The 20,933-nt window shown below is 46.4% G+C and overlaps 1 protein-coding gene across 1 annotated transcript in view; it reads left to right on the top strand.

The window, feature by feature from the left end:
* The first annotated feature begins 14,340 nt into the window (after positions 1-14,340).
* Positions 14,341-20,933, top strand: part of KIAA1549 (KIAA1549 ortholog) — a 116,597-nt gene continuing 110,004 nt past the window's right edge. The window contains exon 1 of the mRNA XM_070423523.1: positions 14,341-14,485. Coding sequence (XP_070279624.1) covers positions 14,341-14,485 — 145 coding nt within the window. The remainder of the gene's footprint in view (positions 14,486-20,933) is intronic.

Genomic DNA, 20,933 nt, shown 5'->3' with positions numbered 1-20,933 from the left:
CAAAATAAATGGTGAATATCAGAAGACACAGGAAAGGCATTGTATAATATTTAAAAGACTCTCAGAAGCTAGAAGCAGGTAGATATTTCATTAACTTGGTGTCTTTAAAAGCAAACGTCAACATCACATTATAAATTAACTAACTGGTTACTATCGTAATTATGTAGAATATTTCTAGAGGTTATTGTCATTGCTTTAAGATAGCAAAAAAGTGGTTGGAAAGAACAAGATCAGAACATTTCTATAGTAACCTGACGGAAATCCAACCATTCATTTAGTAAGTATTCATTTAGCAAGTAAGCACCTACTATGTGCCCGGTACTGTACCAGGCATTGACCATCTAGTGGCAAAGGATAACAATAGCTTACATGCGTATGGAGCTTGCTGGGGGTCTGGCTCTTTATGCATATGTATCCAACTCACCTAATCCTTATAAAACTCCATGAGGTAGTTACAATGACTGTTGTTCCATTTAATGGATGAGGACTCTCAGGCTCAGAGGGGCTAATATGTCATAGCTAATAAGTGGTGGAGCTGTGACAAAAATACAGATAGCCTTGGCCCGAGAGTCTAAGCAATTAACCACTGTGTAAATACCCATCTTTAAAGAAGAAGTAATTAATGGTCTCTGTCCTCACGGCAAACATACACGTGAAACCAAACCCAAACTTAAATATACAGTAAGTGCTAAGGAAGAAGAGACTAACATGATGACTTACTTAGAAGGGGACGGGGCAGTCAGCGAAGGCTGGAGTGAGGAGGAGCCCATCAGATGAAGGGTGGGCGAGGCAAAGGGCACGGGAAAGCCGGTGAAGAGGCAGCGCCTGGAAGGGTGGTCCCAATGGCTGAACTCCCCTGCAGGAGTCTGAGAACCTTTGTAGGACGTGCTGAGCAACGGATTTTATTTGAAGGATATTGGGGATTCAATGTTTTGTTTTTATGTAGTGTTTTCCCTATACATGTTTGATCTGCAGATGTCTTTTTTTTTTTTTAAATTAATCTTACAGCTAATCTTTCTGCACATAGGACTTCCTCAAACTTCTGTGGACATGGGCGACAGTTGCTGAGTTTGATTCTGGACTGAGTCTCTGGCAGACAACCCCTCACACCCAAACCTAGAATTTCAGGCGGATTCTCAGAAGGCTACAGGGACATATTGATGAGGATGGTGGGGGAACTCAGGTACAGATAAGGGAACTCAGCTTCAGGACGTTGTTTTTGCCATAAATAGCAGGGCCTCTCATGGACCATGATCAGGATTTGTGATTGGATCTGAATAGCGTGGTAAAAGTTGGCAGTGTCTATACTTAGTTTACCACATGTGTGTGGTCTAGGACTGTGCTGTCCAATATGGCAGCCACTAGCCACATGTGGATTTTTAACTTTAAATGAAGTAAAATTAAATGTCATTAAAAATTCAGCTCATCAGCCACACGAGCCACACTTTGGGTGCCATTACCCATTTGTGGCTCGTGGCTATCTTATTGGACAATACAGATTTATAGAACAGCTCCATCATCGCAGAAAGCTCTGGACAGCGCCAGCCTAGAAGTTTCTTAATTTGGCCTTTTAAATGATGGAAGAGTTCCACGCAGAGTTGTTTGTGGGCAGATAATTTTATCATCCAGCTTCTCACGACTTTTTCATCCAGAGCCTATAAAATTCCAATTTTGTGAGCTTATTTTATTGTTTGGAGATTGACCTTTCCTAAAGGGCAGAGACCGTGTTCTTCCTCTATTTCTGTGAGAGCCTTCGGTCACTGAACTGAGCAAACATTTGGTGGTGCCAATTACAATAGCTCACCAGTGCTGTCCAAGGCCAAATGACTGCCATGTATGTTTTTAATGTACAATCTGCAGCTGGTGTTTCATCGTGTATAGCAGAGGAGTCCAGCGTTTCTTACTTTTTTTAAAAATATGTTTTTAGTTATTTTAGAGAGGGGGGAAGGGAGAGGGATAGAGAGATAGAAACATCGATTGGCTGCCTCCTGCAGTCCCCTACTGGGGATCAAGCCCGAAACCCCAGGCATGTGCCCTGACGGGCAGTAAAACTCTTGGTTCATAGGTCGACGCTCAACCACTGAGCCATCCTGGCTGTGCCAGCGTTTCTTGACATACTTTGAAGTACAAAAAGTTACTCTGTCAGTGTCAGGATGGTTAAGTAGATGCTGCATCCCTTCTGGCTCTGGTGCCAAATATATGTGGACAAACTAATGCTCCCCTAATTAATTAATTAGGTTAATTATTAATTGGGGACCAGGGAGAAGTGAAGTGAGGGAAGAGACTGGCTTAGAGCTTAGTTCTTGTACTTCCATTTATTCATTCCACAGCATGAATTGAGCCCTACAACCTGCCAAACACTGCACTCGGCACCGGAGAATAATAAAGAGATGAAAACAAGGAGGTCTCTGCCCCTGAAGAACGTACAGACACGTGGATTTTTGTTCCATGTGGTCAGTGCAGTGACAGAAATATCACAGGGACCTGTGGGGGCACAAAGGAAGGGCCACACACTCAGCTCGGGGAGGTCAGGGAAGTGCTGCCCTGCCCACAGCAAGAGGAGCCTCAAGAGCAGCGAGCTGTCCTGGGAAGGGTGTCCATCTCGGAATCTGAGCGAGCACGGAGTTTTCTAGAGGACCAAGGAAAGCTGTGTCGTTAGTGTGGGTTTGGCTGTATTTATTCAGGTAATTGACCCAAACTGATGGCAAGGTGAGCTAGATGGGGACCTTGAACATAAGGTCCCCATTATCCTCATTACTATCATTATCCTCATTCTGAATTTGAGCCAGAGTGGATGCGTTTCAGAACACAGTCATATGTGAGTTGGAGTTAGTCGAGTGCCAAAGAATGAGGGAGATTCTAAAAACAGCTCTCACCAACTGTTGCCATGATTCTACTGTGGATGTTTGGCATGCCTCAGGAGAGCTGCCCGGGGCTTTGGGCTGTAGTGAGAAATGACCACGGAGAGTGTGGGCAGAGGGTTGAGCCAGCTGATCTGTGGCAACTTGTTCGTTGGGGGTCGGCGTTTGGGGGAAAGGAGTGAGGAAAAGTACAACAGACAGAGAGATGAGGCCTGGAACCTGCCTTAAGAACATTCTTCTTTGCCAGTATTGTTACGACTCTGCAAGAGGGACAGACGTTTCCAGCCCGTTCCATCCAAGACAAGGATCTTGCTTTTAAACATTGTATCTGCCGTCATGGCACTTTGAGGCTGTCTCTCTCTCCACTGGCTTCCCTTTGATACGCAGGAGGTCTTCCCTAGGATTGAGTTAAACTGACTTCGTTTAGTACCAGCGGTTCTCAACCTGTGGGTCGCGACTCCTTTGGCAGTCGAATGACCCTTTCACAGGGGTCGCCTAAGACCATCCTGCATATCAGATATTTACATGACGATTTATAACAGTAGCAACATTACAGTTAGGAAGTAGCAACGAAAATAATTTTGTGGTTGGGTCACAACATGAGGAGCTGTATTTAAAGGGCCAGAAGGTTGAGAACCACTGGTTTAGACCATGGCAGGTCTACACTCTTTGTTTGCTGCCACTGGCCGTAACCTACCTATTTGGTCTGTTGTCCCCCAATTCCTTATAAGTAGCTTTTCCTCATATTAGGCAAGGGGCACATTCTGTTCATTTCCACCTTCTTGCCTTTTCAATTTCTAACTTGCCTTTCTCCCTTTCATTTCTCTGCAGACCCTCTCGCCTGCACTGCTTTTTCCTTCCTTTAGCAAATGTACCCATTGTTCCCATTGTCCAAGGCCCCGCTTAAGCCTCACACAGTCTGTGAAACCTCCCGACCTACTGTTGCTCAGTCTGATTTGTTTCCTTTTTTTTTGATTTTCATATTTATAGACCAAGTCCTGCTGTTTAACTGTGCTGAGGGAGAAATCATTTATTATTTATTTATTTATTTATTTTAAAAAATATTTTATTGATTTTTTACAGAGAAGAAGGGAGAGAGATAGAGAGTCAGAAACATCGATGAGAGAGAAAGATCGATCAGCTGCCTCCTGCACATCTACTGGGGATGTGCCCGCAACCCAGGTACATGCCCTTGACTGGAATCGAACCTGGGACCCTTCAGTACGCAGGCCGACGCTGTATCCACTGAGCCAAACCGGTTTTGGCGAGAAATCATTTAGAGACCACCTGACGTCTCCATCTTGACCCATCGTCATCTGACTGTCTTCTCTTGGAGGAAGACATTGCCTTCTAAACATTTTTTAACTGAAAAGACAAATATAACAACAACACTAAAGGAAAGAATGCTCACAATCCTGAAACAGGCTCGTACGGGAATAAATACAGCCAAGCCCACACTGGTAAGCCAGGACAAGCAGAACAGGGAAACTGAGACAGAGAGTTGAGCAGCAGTTTGCAGCCACCTGGTACATCCTATCTTCCCTGACCCAGGGACGCTTAAGAATACATGCCTAGCACTTCTGCTCTCCAACCAGAGCGTAAATAGCTTACATCACCCTACCCAGGGAGACGGATAGCAGAACTCCAATTAGTGCCATTTGCCAACCACACCCAAGGACAGATGAAGTTAAGAGAATAAATCTCATTTTAGTACACCAGCATAAAGCTGATGAATATTCTATTGATCCTCCCCTAAGACCTTCCCTCAACACCCAGCCTTTAAAACCCCTCTAAAATGCAGGTCCCGGGGCACGCCGTCTCTCCCAAGAACATGCACGCATGCACTCACCTCCCCCGACTTCTTCCCTCACAGGCATGCATCTCCTAAACTCGAAGGAGCCTCCCCCCAACACTTGCAACCAGGGCAGCAATGGGCAGCGGCAGTTCCTTTCAGGCAAACCCCTGAACCTGTCTCCCGGCCCCCTTTTCTCTGACTTCTCAGTGAGCCAAAGCAGACCATCTAGGCTCATTTGCCCTGACCTTCTTGTTTCGTTCTCCGCAGCTTCAATAAACATCCTCTAAAATTCACCTGGACTCGTCTGTGAAATTTTTCCTGTACAAAGTCAAGAACCCACACACTACTGGCCGGCTCTCGGCAGACCCGTTCAGGGCCAGGCCCCCCTTCCGGTAACAATCCCATTATCTTAATACAACATTTTTAAGTATTGCACAATTCCTTTCCGGTCATACATACTGTTTTATATCAGCTCATAAACCATTTTATATTTAGTTTTTGTCCCCCGTTTAACATTATAACCCAAACACGCCCTGTGGTTTTTCACAGTCACTGTAACAGGAGCATAATATTCTCTCTTGTGACTGTAATGTAATGTCCTTAAGCCACTCTCCCAACACTGGACATTGTGTTGCTGGCTCTGGCTTTTCAAAAGAATTACATGTTACTCTGGATCCCAGCTCCTCTTAGCTCCGAGAATTTATTCTAACTGTTATCCCTCCCTTGCATTTTAGTCTTTCATTGTCTTCAGACACCTTCTCTTCTGTCTGCAGGGATTTTTAGTCTTTCTGTCCTAAAACATATCTCAACCTTGCCAGATACCATTCTCTGTAGCCTCCATTATTTCCCCATCAGCTCATTCTTTTTCTCATGTTATTTGCCTCTCCCTACCGCCCCCATTTCAACAGAAAGTCTCTCTTTTTTAAAAAGATTTTTTAAAAATGTATTTTATTGATTTTTTTTTACAGAGAGGAAGGGAGAGGGATAGAGAGTTAGAAACATCGATGAGAGAGAAACATCGATCAGCTGCCTCCTGCACACCCCCCACTGGGGATGTGCCCACAACCAAGGTACATGCCCTTGACTGGAATCGAACCTGGGACCCTTCAGTCTGCAGGCCGACGCTCTATCCACCGTGCCAAACCAATTAGGGCAGAAAGTCTCTTTTTAAGACTGCATATCAAGTCCAAAGAGATTTTCCCCCAGTCCTCATTGTTTCTGACATTGACCAGTCCCTTCCGAAACTTCCCTCCGAGCCTTTGGGGTCATCACGTTTTGCCTGTGCTCCTCGACTCCTCTTCAGCTTTTCCAAAATGAAGGTCTTTCTCAAGGGCCTGTTCTCAGCCTTCTCCTTCTCTCCTGTCTTCCCAGGCACAGTCATTCACTCTCACAGCTTAAGCTAATAGCTCTGTACAAATGATTTCCAGATCTGTATTTTTAGCCCGACCTGTCTCATCTCCCCGGCCTGAGCCTCACCTCCACCGCCCACTGCTGCGTTCACATTGCTCCCTGGTGCTGGCCCATCTCCTCACAGCCAACGCATTCAGTACCCAAATGCTTCTTTCCTCCTAACCCGGCCTCTCCAACTGACTTCCCTTTAGCCTTGCATATGTGGCCTCGAAACCTCTGAATCACTTTTTATTCTTGTCTCTACTAATATTTCACCAGTTGGTTTAACACCTGGAATGTGTCTCTTCCATTTTCAAACCCACAGTTTTCATTTATTCATTCATTCATTCCTCACCTGAGGACATGTTTTTATTGATTTTAGAGAGAGAGGAAGCGGGGGAGAGAAACATTGATGGGTTGCCTCCCATATGCACCCTGATCGGGATTGAACCTGAAACCCAGGTGTGTGTTCTGACCAGGAATCAAACCTGAAACCTTTTGGTGTATGGAATGATGCTCCACCCAACTGAGCCACCTGGCCAGGGCCCCACAGTTTTTATTTTTATTTATTATTATTTTTTTTGGTTAATCCTCACTTGAGGATATTTTGTCCATTGTTTTTCTAGAGAGAGTGGAAGGGAGGGGGAGACATACACAGAGAGAGAGAGAGAGAGACATTGATGTGAGAGAGACACATCGATTGGTTGCCTCCTGCATACACCCTGACCAGCTGGGGATTGAGCTTGCAACCAAGGTATGTGCCCTTGACTTGAATTGAACTGGGGACACTACAGTCCACAGGCTGACGCTTTATCCACTGAGTCAAATCAGCCAGGATTCTGAAGTTTTTGTTTTAAAAAAAATTAAATATAAAGTTTGTATGTTCTTGTGTTAAAAATTCAAGTGGTATCAGTTGTATTAATCAGATGTAATAGTATTATAATCAGATGTATTACTATATAGGGCAAGCATGTCCAACTCAAAGGCTAACACGGGCCAAATAAACAAGGTTTAAGTTTATGTGGGCCGCAAAAAAACAAAAGCTTCAATTTTCATAGAAACGTAGGTTTATTTTGACAGAGACAGGCTAAATACAAAGGGCTGAAATAAATGAGTGATCGTTAACATAAAATAATAGAACATTTTAATAAAAATTAATATTTTTTCTTGAACATTAACTTACCAGACACTGAATAACTGCACAAATTAATAAGCGTAACGCAAATAAACCTATTTTTCTTTTTCTCCAAAAGCAAAATATTTCAGGTTGCGCACACCAAACAAGTCAGTACAAGACTAATGACGTAGCAATCGGCTGCTAAAATATTCGCTGTTAGTATTAGTGGAGAGAAATGGTGCGCCTGTGCGTAAGGGAAATGAATGCAATATGATTATAGTAATCAGTCAGCGAACGTTGTAGTTCGTTATTAATAATTATGTATAACAGGATATTGTAAACATTTAGTTACAAAATTTTTATTAAAACATTTCTTACATACCATTATATTGGCTGGGCCCCAAAAATATTTGTTGTGGGGCGCATGTGGCCCTTGGGCCGCTAGTTTGACATGCTTGCTATCGGGCAAAAAATGAATATTCCTCTTCATAAAAGTGAACATTTCTCTTCATATATTTACTCTCCAAATTCTCTCTACACATGATTTCTTTTCCCAGTGGATAAATGAACTGTGATATATCTATTCAATGGAATACTAGTTAGCAATAGAAAGGGACAAGTTACTGATATGTGCAACATCTGGGTGTATCTCAAAGACATGTGCTAAGTGAAAGAAACCAGACACAAAGGGCTACGTACTATATGATTCCATTTATAGTAAACTCTAGGAAAGACAAAGCTACAGAAACAGAAATCAGACTAGTGGTGGCCAAAGACTGGGGGAGGGGCAGGGGCTGGACTGCAAGCTGGCACAAGGGAACTTTTTAGGCAAAAAACAAAGTTCTATATCTTGAATATGGTGGTGGTTACAGGACTTCACACATTTATCAAAACTCATTGAACTGTACACTTTTAAAAAAGTAAATTTTATCTGATTGAATTACCAAACTGAATCTGCCTACCTTGATTTGAGCCTGACTTAAAAAAAAAAAAAAAAGGAAAGAAGCAAAAGCAAAACCGTATCTATATCTATCTATCTATAAGCCTAATATGCAAATTGTCCCCTCGGGAATGACACCAGGAGTTTGATTGCTTGCTATGAGGTGCACTGATCACTAGGGGGCAGTGCAGAACAAAGGAAGACCCTGGCCGGCGGCTGGAAGGCCCCGATCTCCGCCCTGATTGCCGGCCAGGCCTAGGGACCCTACCCGTGCATGAATTTCATGCACCAGGCCTCTAGTATATATATATATATATATATATATATATATATATATATATATATATATGTTGTTTTTTTTTTTTTTGAAGTGGAATTTTCTGCACCAGATAGTGTGCTGATTTTAAATTTCAATATAAGGCCCAATTGTCCTCTAAAATGGCTATACCAATTTATACCTCTACCAGTATAATAGAAGAATGCCTATTTCCCCACACTCTGGCACAAATGGATATTATCAATTTTTTAAAAGTTCTGTCTGTTTGATGGTGAAAAATGTTACTTCAGGCACGCACTGTTAAGATCCTGTCCAAATTGGTCTCTCTACTTGCAGTCTTTTTTCTCACCTTATATATTGTTAATAGAGTAATCCTTCTTGTGCTTAGTTCTAATAATATCTCAAAAAAATTGTTAATATACCCCATTGCCTACGAAATGAAGTCCAGACCTTTAGCTAGATATCCGAGTCTTTATTCTATTCCAGTTTACCTTATCTCTCTGTCTACTACTGTCTTATCATTTTTAATAGAAACGTTGGCTCAACTTCTAGCTTGATGGTTCTTACCCTTCTTCTAGGTTTATTGTGATGTAATTGACATACAACATTGTGTAAGCTTAAGGTGTCCAGTGTTATGATTTGATACATGTATATATTGGGAAGTGTTTACCACAATAAGGTTAGTTGACACCTCCTTCACCTCATATAATTACCATTTTGATGTTGTTACTGTGAGAACATTAAAACTCTACCCTCATAGCAATGTTCCAGTATATAATACTGTATTGTTAACTGTAGTTACCATGCTGTACTTTAGATCCCCGGAACTTATTCATCTTAGCACTGGAAGTTTGTAGCCTTTTACCAACATCCTCCCATGTCCCCCACTCCTTAGTCCCAGAAGACCACCACTTTGCTCTCTGTGTCCTTGAGTTTGATGTTTTTATGTTAATCCTCACCCAACCGAGGATATTTTTTCCCATGGATTTTTAGAGAGAGTGGAAGGGAGAGGGAGAGACAGAGAGAGAGAAACATTGATGTGAGAGAGACACATCGATTGGTTGCCTCCTGCAAGCGCCCCAACTGGGGCCAGGGATCAAACCTGAAACTAAGGTACGCACACCCTTGACTGGAATTGAACCCGCAACCCTTCAGTCTGGGGGCCAATGCTCTAACCCTTTAGCAAAGCAGCCAGGTTGAGTTTGAGGTTTTTAGATTTCATATGTAAGCGAGAGCTTATAGTATTTGTTTTACTCTGACATTTCAATTAGCATAATGCCTTTAAGGTCCATCCATATTCTGAAAAATGACATGATTGCCTTTTTCATAACTGAGTAATATTCCATTTTATATATATCACAATTTCTTTATCCATTCATCCATCGGCGGACAGGTTATTTCTCTGTCTTGGCTACTGTGAATAATGCTGCGATGAGCATGGGGGATGGTGCACATATCTCTCCATGATAGTTATTTCCTTTGGATGTATACCCAGAAGTGGGATTGCTGGATCACATGGTAGTTCTGGTTTTTATTTATTTTTAATTTAATTTTTATTTTTTTAAATTATTTTTATTAATTTCAGAGAGGATGGAAGAGGGAGAGATAGAGAAACATCCATGATGAGAGAGAATCATTGATTGGCTGCCTCCTGCACGCTCCCCACTGGGGATCAAGCCCTCAACCTGGGCATGTGCCCTTGACCGGAATCGAACCTGGGACCCTTTGGTCCGCAGGTTGACGCTCTATCCACTGAGCCAAACCGGTTAGGGCTGGTTTTTATTTTTTGAAGAGGCTCCATACTGTTTTCCATGGTTCTTGCTCCTGGCTGCACATCAGAATCCTGGGGAGCTCTTTAAAGACCTGATTGCCCAAGCCTCATCTGCAGAGAATTGGATTTAATTGGGCTGAGGTATGGCCTGGGGTTCTTTTTGTTTGTTTATTTGTTATTTTTTGAGTCCAGGTGATTTTATTATGCAGTCAGAGCTGTGAACCTCTGATCCAGTACACTAACTAAATAAATCCCATGCCTATCTCCCTTGATGTCCTTGTTCATACCATCCCCTCAACCTGGAATACTCGTCCTGTCCTCCTTAGCTGTCCACATCCTTCTTGTCCCTTAATGACCCCATAAGGTCCAACTTACCTGCAACTCCACCGTGAAGTTTCCCTGGGTCCCCCATCAAGTAAGATATCTCCCTTTTTCGGACATTCTATAACTTCCTTCTGACATGTATCATGGTCTACTTTGCAAAACTGTTATTTTTAAACTTACTTTTTTCTATAAGATTGTCAGTTCTTTGAAAAACTGTAGCAAAATTAACCTTGTTCATCACTCAGTACCCTGTTCTGAGGGACAATTACTCAGTAGGGGCTCAGTAAATATTTTAAAAATGTTTACTTTGTTCTATAGCTTTTTCTTCATTTTGTACAGTTGCTGTCTCTGCCTGGAACCCCCTTTCCCAGATATCCCTATGGCTCAGTGTCACCTTGTTAAAGCGACAAATATAGTCACTTATTTATTTGTTTATTGCCTGTCTCTTCTCACTAGCATGTAAGCTCTGTGAGGAGTGAGGAAAGGTCTTTATTTTGTTTGCTGTTGTATCCATCATGCACATGCCAGTACTTGGCATATAGTAAGTGTTCAGAAAATATTCCTTGGGTTTAATAAATGAACTGGATGGACATTTATCTTCTTTTGTATATACCTCATAACAACCCCCAGCAGGCAAGGTAGGCATAATCAAGCCATCATCAGCTTAATTCTCAGACTCTTGGCGTTCTGAGCAGGAATATGGAAGCTCAGTTGCCACAGGAATATGGGGCTTGTTTCACTTTCTCCTCCAACACCTCGTTCTTTGCTTCACTCCTGTAGGCTTCATGATCTCACCCCACCTGCATGTCCAAGTTCCACCACTTCCCTGCAGACGGCTGCCCCTTGGCCATTCCAGACACACCCGCTGTTGGCCCACCCTTTGGGAGAAAGGCCCTGGAAGGGAGCCTGGGGCCAAGTGGGCAGGGGATTCTGGGCTCCTGGTGGGGTATCCGCTTGGCCTCTGACTCCTTGCCCTGTGGGGAGGGTGTGGTTGGAGGAGGCCTGGAGTGGGGCCCCTGCAAGCTGGGGCTGTTTGGTGTTAGTCTAAGGGGGATTGATCCTCTCCTCTCCAAACCAGACTGTAAGCCCCCTCTCCTAGAGGTTGTGTGGTTTAACTGGAAAATGGAAGGTGTGGGCTGAGCTTGAGGTAAATAAACTAACCTCTTTGGCTTGTTTATAATAATAAAAGCATAATATGCTAATTAGATCAGACATCCTTCTGGAAGACCTCCCAGACAAAGCCGCAGCTGGTGGGGGTGGGGGTGGGGGTGGGGAGGGTGTGGGGGTGGGGAGGGTGTGTGTGGGGGAGGCTGAGGCAGCTGCTGTGGTGGTGGCTGGGGGAGGGGGCGGAGGGGGGGAAGAGGCAAGCCCCTTGCACGAATTTCATGCATCAGGCCTCTAGTTTATCTATAAAATGAGAACTAGATGAGATAATCTCTAAAATGGCTTCTTTTATATCTCCCTCCCCGCACACACACACATTCCCAACTAACAGGTCATAGTAGAATGCCCAGAAGTGTTCGCTAGTATGAATGCCTTATGGCCTTGACTTAATCTATTCTCATATCAGATAAATGTGTGTAGGTATGTGTATACATGTGGGGGCACATACACCCTACCTTGTACCACTCAATCCATCTTGGATTTTTGAGTCACAAAACTTACCAGCTGAACTGTTAGAGCCCTGGGAAACATTTTTCTAAACACTGAGGCAAAATGCTCCAGATCCCAACAGAAGTAATATTCAGTTTTATGCTTTCAGAGCTTGGGGACTATGGGACCCTAGGGATCTTACTTTCCTTAGAAAATTGGTGACCTTGAGTCATTTTTATTATCTTGAAGTTGAGGTTTTTATTTCTGACTGATGTCAATCCCTTTTTAATGGCTGGGTAAACATTTTATTTCCTTGAGTTGTCTGAGAATTAAGGGGGGGGGGCTTTTTCTGACACCCTGGGTTTTAGTGTAGGTGGACGCTTACTGGAGGCTGGGGCCAAATCTGAAAGGTTAAACCTCTTTCCTGGGCAGGTGGATGCTCTGGTTCAGATGAACAGATGTATAATGAGGGTTCACCAGTGCTATGGGCAATCCTAAGCAGGATGACACCAGCTCCAAGCTTTATATTAATTTGGTTGGAGAGGCACAGCATAATTTCATAGAAGATTAAATAACATAACAGGACAAGACAATTTATCACCTCAAGGCAGTGGTTTGTGGTCAAATGCAGTTTTTTCACAATGAGTTTAGAGAATGAAGAAAAGTGTGAATAAGCGGTCCCAGGTCTGGGGCCATCATATCGGGGAGCAGACATGCGGGGACAGGCAGTGTCTCCACACAGTTCCTCACCTGGAGTTTATGAGCTGGAGGCAAAGTCTGCAAAGCCTTCTGTTCATGGTGGGGGGTCGGAGGAGACCGGTTGCTAAGAACAGGGACTGTTTATGAGGCCGAGGCATAATGAGTACACAGTAGGAACATCAACAAAAGCTATCCTCAACCTTTCTTCTCAACTCTCTTCCCTGAAACGAACAGGTAGGTGCTTACAGAAGAATGCCTCAGCCTTATTCAGAGAAGGGGCTCTTGCTGCCCAGACCGGTGAGCTGCAAGGTTGGGTCTCACAGGGGAACGGGAATGGAGCACAACCGGGATCCTTTGGTCAATGCAGGTGATGCACATTTTTTACTGCCCACCTTAGTTTCCCAGGAAGCGAGATAGTGTGCCCACCTCACACGTTTAGCACCCTGCCTAGTGCACGGCAACAGGACGCACAGACTCAAAACTGCCAATTCCACGTTGCAAGACCCTTACACCACCATCCTCAGAGTGAGATGCCGCGCACATAGCAGGGACTGGACAAACGCTAACTCCCCTCTTCGCTTTCCCCGTTTCCTTGGGGAGCCCTAGCCCCCCAAACGCCAATCCTCGGACATTCTCTCCGCCTCCCACGAGCGCTGCTGTCCCTAAAAGGGCCTGGATGAGTGGGGTTCTCTCCGGCTCCCCTTCAATTCGGTCCAACAGGGGCTTTCTGAAGGCCTACTACGTGCGCGCTGTGCGGGCTCCCCGGTCGGGACAGGAGGCGGAACCCCTAGACTCGAGAAAGGAGGGGTCGGGCCGCGCGCTCTTCTCACCCCCTCCACTGCCCGTGCTCTGCTTTGTCCCCTCGGCATCCCCGAAGGCTGCCCTGCAAACGCAGGCGCCCCGCTCACACCTGCCGCCCCGCACACCACCGAGCAGAGCGAAGCCCGGCGCCGGAGGAGGAGGGCGAGGCCGCCGCGTCGGGCCGCCCGGTTTCCGGCTCCGACCCCTCCTGGCGGGCTTCCTTCCCTCTCTCCCGGCGCCCCCGGGGGCGGAACGCGCGGGGCCACCAGGCGGCGGCGGGACCGGTGTGGGGTGCGGGCCCGGGCGGCGCCGGCTCCCGGCCGAGCCCAGGCCTCCCGCGTCCTCCCGCGCCCCCTCCCGGGAGGCGGGTCCTGGGGGAGGACCCGGCCCCGGCCCCGGCCCCGGCCCCGCGCCGCGCAGCCCCGCGCATTCGCGCCCCGCGCCTGCCGCCCGGCTGCCCGCAAGCAGGCGCCCCGCCGGCCGGGAGGTGGTGCTCGCCGCCCCGCGCCCGGGCCCGCGCGTTGCCGGGCAGCGGCTCGAGGTTCCGAAGGGGGCGGAGCGGCGAGGCGGGCGTGCGGCTGGCGGCCCCTGTCCGTGGTTCCGGCCCCCGGCCCGCCCCCGCCTCGCCGGCCTCCCTCCGCGCCGGTGCGCGGCGCCCCGTCCCAGCCGCCGCCGCAGCGGCCACCTCCCGGGTCTGAGAGCGCCGAGCCGCGAGGCCGGGTCGGGCGCCGGTCGGGACCGCCGGGGGCGCGGCGCCGACGCGAGGCGCGGCCATGGACGGGCAGACCCGCGCCGGGGTCGCGCTGGTGCCGGGGCCGAGCGGCCACGGGCCTTCCGCCCGCCGCCGCCGCCGCCCGGGGCTGCTGCTCCCCGGCCTCTGGCTGCTGCTGCTGGCCCGGCCGGCCTCGTGCGCCCCAGGTAAGCACCGCGGGGACCCTGCCTGCCTTGGTTGCTGCTGTTTTCAAAATCCTGCCTTCCCCGCCCAGACTCTTTTATTCCCCACCGCTCCCTCGCCCTCCTGGCTGGAGATGCTCTTCCATTCTTCTCGGGCCCAGCCACCGAAGGCGCGGAGGGAAGAAAGGGAGAAAGCCGGCGGATGGTGGCCAATCTTGCTAATGATCTGCAAAGCTCTCCTGTTATCCTCGGAGTCCGAGGCGGGTCTGGTGGCTTCATCTCCCAACGTGCCTTTATTTTCTCTGCAAAACCCAGGCAGTGGAATTGTATGCGTGCGTGGCTGTGGCACGGTGGTATATGAAATGTTAGGGGGTACTTTATTGTCAGGCTGAAGGGGGACACTGGGGAGGGGTGTGTGTGCCTTAAGACGGTGTTGCATTACTCGGAGGAGCCCTGCGTCCCTCAGATACAGGGATTCCGGCGGTGTGGTGTCCCCCAGTGCACCAGGACACAAAGAACATTCAAAGAATATCTCTTGGAAAGCGCCCTGGCCACGGGTCTTTCCAGGGAACTAGCGGTTTGCTTTTACTTCTGCAAAGGCATTAGTACAATAGAGTGTGACAATATTGTGATTTCCGAGTGTCAGGGCATGAAAGGAGTCAGGGCTGTTTCTATAATAGATGCAGTTTCCTGACGGCTCATCAGCGTGGAATTAACAGGCATGATTTATGGAGAAGCGTGTGGGCGGGTTTTGTTGTTGAGGAAATGATTTAATTCGTATTGCTTCTCTGAAATGTTTGTTTGTCCACCCTGAGCATACACACAGGATGGCCTGGAAACCGTCTCTGAGCTGACAGGCTGTGAGCCCGTGGTTGTCCCCGGCGCACTCACACTTGATCCCTTGGTGGGCAGAAAAGGAAAGGTGGGATGAGCAGCCCTGGGTGGGCATGGAGCAGGAACAGAAAGCCATGGAAGCGACGCCAAATCCTCCCTTCCCTGGGGGGGATGGCCAAAAGACTGCCAAGTGGCTTTGAAAGGAAACGGAACACATTTGAAGGTGTCCCTAGGACCTCACTGTTGGAACGATAACCGGCACCGTAGGCGATGGTCCAGTAGAAGCCCAGGAAGAGACTTCAGGGATCAGAGAAGGGAGCCACTCCTTTGACCGAAGAGGAAAAGTGACGTGAGAAGTGACTTGCTCAAGGTCACAGGCTAGTTCGGGCAGAGTCATCACCTGTCAGTCACCCTGCTGCCCTGACCCGCAGACTTGTACACACCTGAGGTCTCCACAAAGATTTCCCACAGCTGGGTGGAGCCCTGCCTCAGAAGGCCACACCAGAGTCCGGGTGACAAAATGGGTCTCTTCCCAGCAGTATACCGAGGGTGCGAACGACTTTGCCTAACGCAGCACCTCAGGTCTCAGTTCTGCTCCCTGCATGCTCCGCCCTGTGTGTCCATGTGTCCAGAGAGGTCAGGAGACCCTGGGCTTTTCTGGGAGAAGAGATGTTCATGAAGACTGCCCTTGTCTTTAGTCAACAAAGAAAGCCCATCTCATACTAATGGATTCATCAGCTGCGGGACAGGCCAACTAATAATTTTCATTTACTGAGCGCTGCCTGTGTGCCTGGTGCTGTATTTTATACACAAGACCCAATCTCCTTGTGGGGTAGGCATCATCGTCCCCATTTTACAGATGAGGAAACTAAGGCTGCCGGCATTTAGGTTAGTTTGACTCCAAACTCTATGCAGTTAACCTCCGTACAGCTTCCCCAGGCGAATGTGGCCAAATGGATATTTTGTAGATGTGGAGAACATAAGTAATTCTTTGATAAATCTGATATCAATAGTGGAGCTGTTTGTTCTGTCCCTCCGTAACTTTCTCTTCTTTAGAAGTCCATTCCTGTTTCCCCTCAACCCACAATACAAATACAGAGCCCTGTTTTATTGCACTTCACAGGTGTTGCATATATATATTTTTTTACAAACTGAAGGCAAAACCCTCCACCTGCAAAAAGGTTAGGACTTGCCTTATTATGGTGGTCTGAAACACGACCAAAGCTGCAGTATCTCCTTGGTATGCCTGTGTTCAACCTGGAGACATGAAATGAATTTTCTGTCCACTCTAGAGCTGACATCACGGAAGCAGAGACTTCGTCCTTCCACTAATTTGTGCATTGGCCTCTGGTTGGCGCAGCTGCTTCCAGACTGGGTAATAGACTAGGAAGCAGCTGTCCTCAAGGACCCAATTGGAAACACAGAGCTGTGCGCAAGCAAGCGCAGACCCCTGGCACGGACGGTTCACGGGCAAGATTGCATTTCAGTTGTTTGGTCCTGGTCTCCTTTCTGTGCCAGGAGGACCCTCTGGCTGTGAGTCCCGAGTGTTTTCACCATCAGAGTGGGGATGGAGGAGGCTTTGCTGAGCTCTGACATGGTGGTTCTCTTTCTGAAGAGGAAGCGGTATTAGTCAGAAAATGGTGCGTCTTAATCCTGTTTTGGATTTCCTAGGTTAGACACCAGCCCCTTCCGTGGCTCTGAAAACTACCTCCTCTCCAGGAGGTTTCTCTTTCCTTGTTAACTTTTGTTAAATGGAGTCCACCCTCCAGTTGGTCTCCTAATTTCAGTCTCTATTTAAATTTCTATGTCTTATCGATTTCTGGTCTATTTCCATTTCATTCAGCATTTTGAGTGTTTAAACATTTATAAGTTTGGTCTTGACTGTTCACTGTTGTGGAAACAATTTGTAATACTTTGAACTTGCTTTTGAATATTGTGCTTTTAGGAGATCCTACACCCACAACGTAAAAGGAAAGAATCGTGTCCATTTTTTCATCGTATTGAGGGATAAGTCTTTCTCAAAATAGTTATTATGAAACGGATAACTTTGCAAATTACTTTGCAATTTAGAAATTACTAGAAGGAATAGAAAACAGGTCCCCACATGCGTACAACCCACAGATAACACTGTAAATAGTTTTGCCTTTTCTTTGTTAACATTAAAAAAAAGAAAATTGAATTATATGCACAATGTATTTACTTTTTTTCACTCAATAATTGACTTAAGTATTTCCTTATTCACAATTTTCCATCCTAATAATTACTTAATTATTCATTTATTATTTCCAGCTTTTTTGGCTGTTATAAACAATGCTATGTTGAATAGCTATGTATGTAAGGCTTTGTCTACATTTCTTTGTGTGGGTTTTTTTTTTAAGTCTACATTTCTAGAAGGGAAATTAGGATGTAACATAAATCTAAGGCCCACCAGGCTGGCTCTTTGCATGTTTTGGTCAGTGTGGTGAGTGCCTTATAGGTGCTCAGTAAGTGGCTGTTCAATGAACAACAATTTTATATGAAGCTGAAATAAAGCCTGGCAGTTTATGTGGTAGCCTGATTCACATCATCACTAGGATTGAATATTATTTTAAAAATCCATGTTAAATACATTTGTAATACATTGTTTTAATTTATTATTACTTATGAATTGAATATTTTTTGTTTATTTTGTACTTGTATTCCATTAACTTTCTCTGTGTTTTTGCTCAGAGAATTACATATTTAAATATGTAATTACATATTTAGTTATTGTGGAAGTACATATTTATTTTTAAAATATATTTTATTGATTTCAGAGAGGAAGGGAAAGGGAGAGAGAGAGATAGAATCATTGATTGGCTGCCTCCTGCATGCCCCTTACTGGGGATTGAGCCCACAACCTGGGCATGTGCCCTTGACTGGAATCGAACCCCGGACTCTTCAGTCCACAGGCCAACACTCTATCCACTGAGCCAAACCAGCTAGGGCCATATTTATTTTTATTTACTTACTTATTTTTTGGTTAATCCTCACCCAAGGATATTTTTTCTATTGATTTTTAAGGAGAGTGGAAGAGAAGGAAAGACAGAGAGAAACATCGATGTGAGAGAAACACATTGACTGGTTGCCTCCTGCATGAGCCCCAACCAGGGCTTGGGCCTGCAACCAAGGTACGTGCCCTTGACTGGAATTGAACCCTGTACCCTTTGGTCTGCAGGCTGAAGCTCTAGCCACTGAGCCAGACCAGTTAGAGCTGGAATTACATTTAAAAAAAAAAATATATTCCATTGATCTTCCACAGAGAGGAGGGGAGAGGGACAGAGAGCCAGAAACATCGGTGAGAGAGAAACATCGATCAGCCGCCCCCTGCACGCCCCCCACTGAGGACGCCCGCAACCAAGGTACATGCCCTTGACCAGAACTGAACCTGGGACCCTTGAGTCTGCAGGCTGATGCTCCATCCACTGAGCCAAACCGGTCAGGGCTGGAATTACATTTCTAAATCTTTCTATATATGGATAACAACCATTTTTTCTCCTGTGTGTTAAGTTTCCCCTTCCAATAGGGTTTTACAAATTTTTTATATAATTTTGAAATTCAGAAGTTTTTGGTTCTTTTGATTAGCAAAGTTGGCCATTTTGCTTTTCTTTTTGTATTTTTTCCATTTCATGTATACTTATGGCAGGTTAAGTTTTTATCTTATTTGATGTACTATTTTATTAGCCATTTCGAGGCGAATATTTGTAACTATGGTCCCAGTGCATGAATTCATGCACCTTGAAAGGAACTGTGGGCCACGATGCTGCGGTGGGCACAGGGGTGGGTCTTGGCCCATCCTTGTGCCCCCGCCCAGCCCCTCCCGCCAGGTCCCCTCTCGGCCAGCAGCCCCACTCCCACTGCCGCCGCTCCCATGCGCTGACAGCACTGGTCTCGCTTGCACGGAGAGATTGGGGCTGGCGCCAGCAGTGGCTACAAGCAGCAGCTGCTGCCCCAGTAGCCCCTCAGGAGCAGGGGGAGGTAAAGAAGCCCTCAGGGGCGATTGGTAGGGGCCAGCAGCTGCCACTCGCACCCGCTGATGTCGCTGAGCGATTGGGACAGGCGCCGGGCGCCGGCAGTGGGTGTGAGAGGTAGGGCTGGTGCCTGCAGCAGGTGCAAGCACCGGGTGGGACTGCAGCACACGGGAGCAAAGAATTTTCAGTAACCACCAGAGGCTCATGTGGATGACAGTGACCGGCGCCCCTCCTTGGTCTTAGTGCCCCTGCTCACTTGCTCCACCATCCTGCTGTTGGCCAACGCCTACCCTGTTCCGTGCTCTGCTGCCTGCTGCCGATGCCTGTCATATTCTGTGTGCGCCCCCTGGTAGTTAGTGCACATCATAGCAACTGGTTGTTTGGTTTTTCTGCCATTTGTCTATTTGCATATTAGGGTTTTATATATATAGATACTTTTTGAGTGGTTTAGTATCCTATAAATAAAGACTAAGATAAATGTTTCAAAAGTGTGATCCCTCCACCTTCTGCATCAACAACATGAGGATGGGGGGGAGGTGCTTTTCTTGTTAAGAATTTAGATCTCTGGGGCTCACCCTTGACCCACATTAGAATTTTTGGTGGGAGTGCCTGGGAATCTTCATTTTTAACAAGTTCACAGCTGATTTTAAGGCACTTTAAACTTTGGAACTACTGATCCAGATACTCTAAAATCCAGTAACTGAAAATTTCATAGCCTTTTGGGGGTATGGGCACTTAATATGTTGCAATTGTCTTTCTCCTGTTAGAACAGTTGATTTAAGATCGTGACATTGAGACAGTTTTTTTGGTTATATCTAGTTTGCTTGGTTTTCTTTGGATTGTGAGTCAAAGGACATAGAGGACTTCATTTTAAATTCTCACGCCCGTTCCCTTGGGAACAGCTGTTTGCAGTCTTTGTCAGGAAAGACCTCACTTAATCCTGAAAACAGAAGCCAGCCGGGCTGTTGTTAAAAGTCGCCTGGGACCTGGGAGCCACAGGTTTTCTCCCAGTGCCCGGGGTGCTGGAGGCACCTAGCTAATTACTGTAATTATATTCGCACTGGGTTGATTTTCCCAGATAGGAAGATGCTGCTCTGACAGATCTAACTTGTTGCCAAGCTGTGGCCACCCACCTTTCATCTGCAGCTCAGTGACAGCATTTCTCCTTCACATCCCCGGGCAGCACGATTTGTTGGAAAGCACATTGAACTGTGAGCTGGCAAACCTGAGTGTGCTCTTTTCTGCTGATAATTTGGCTGATAACTGGCTTTGTGTCTGTGGACAAGCTACCTTGTCCGGGGTTTCTTCATCAGTGTAAGATGGGTCACTCGGATGATCTCTGAGTTCTCTTTCAGCTCTTCCATTTCTAGCCCACATGCTGACCACCTCAGAATATGCTTGTTATAGGTTGTAATTGTCCTGGAGTAATAGTCCGTTGAATGTTTGTGAGCGTTGCCATCTCTCTGTCCTGTAGATGTTCTAGTCCAGGGACCTGCAGAAAGCAGTTTACTCTCCGCATTGCCTTCAATCCTTCTTTTTCATAAACCCTCCTCTCCCCTCCCCTCCTGCAGCCACACCCCCAGGACACCTACTTTGCTCTCAATCTTCCTCTTTGTCTCCCACCCACACCCCCACCCCATAGCCCCAGT

The sequence above is a fragment of the Myotis yumanensis genome, unplaced genomic scaffold (genome assembly GCF_028538775.1).
Source record: "Myotis yumanensis isolate MYYU_CA2020_CCGP unplaced genomic scaffold, mMyoYum1.0.hap1 SCAF_9, whole genome shotgun sequence".
NCBI lineage: Eukaryota > Metazoa > Chordata > Mammalia > Chiroptera > Vespertilionidae > Myotis > Myotis yumanensis.
This window is presented reverse-complemented; position numbering and strand designations above follow the sequence as displayed.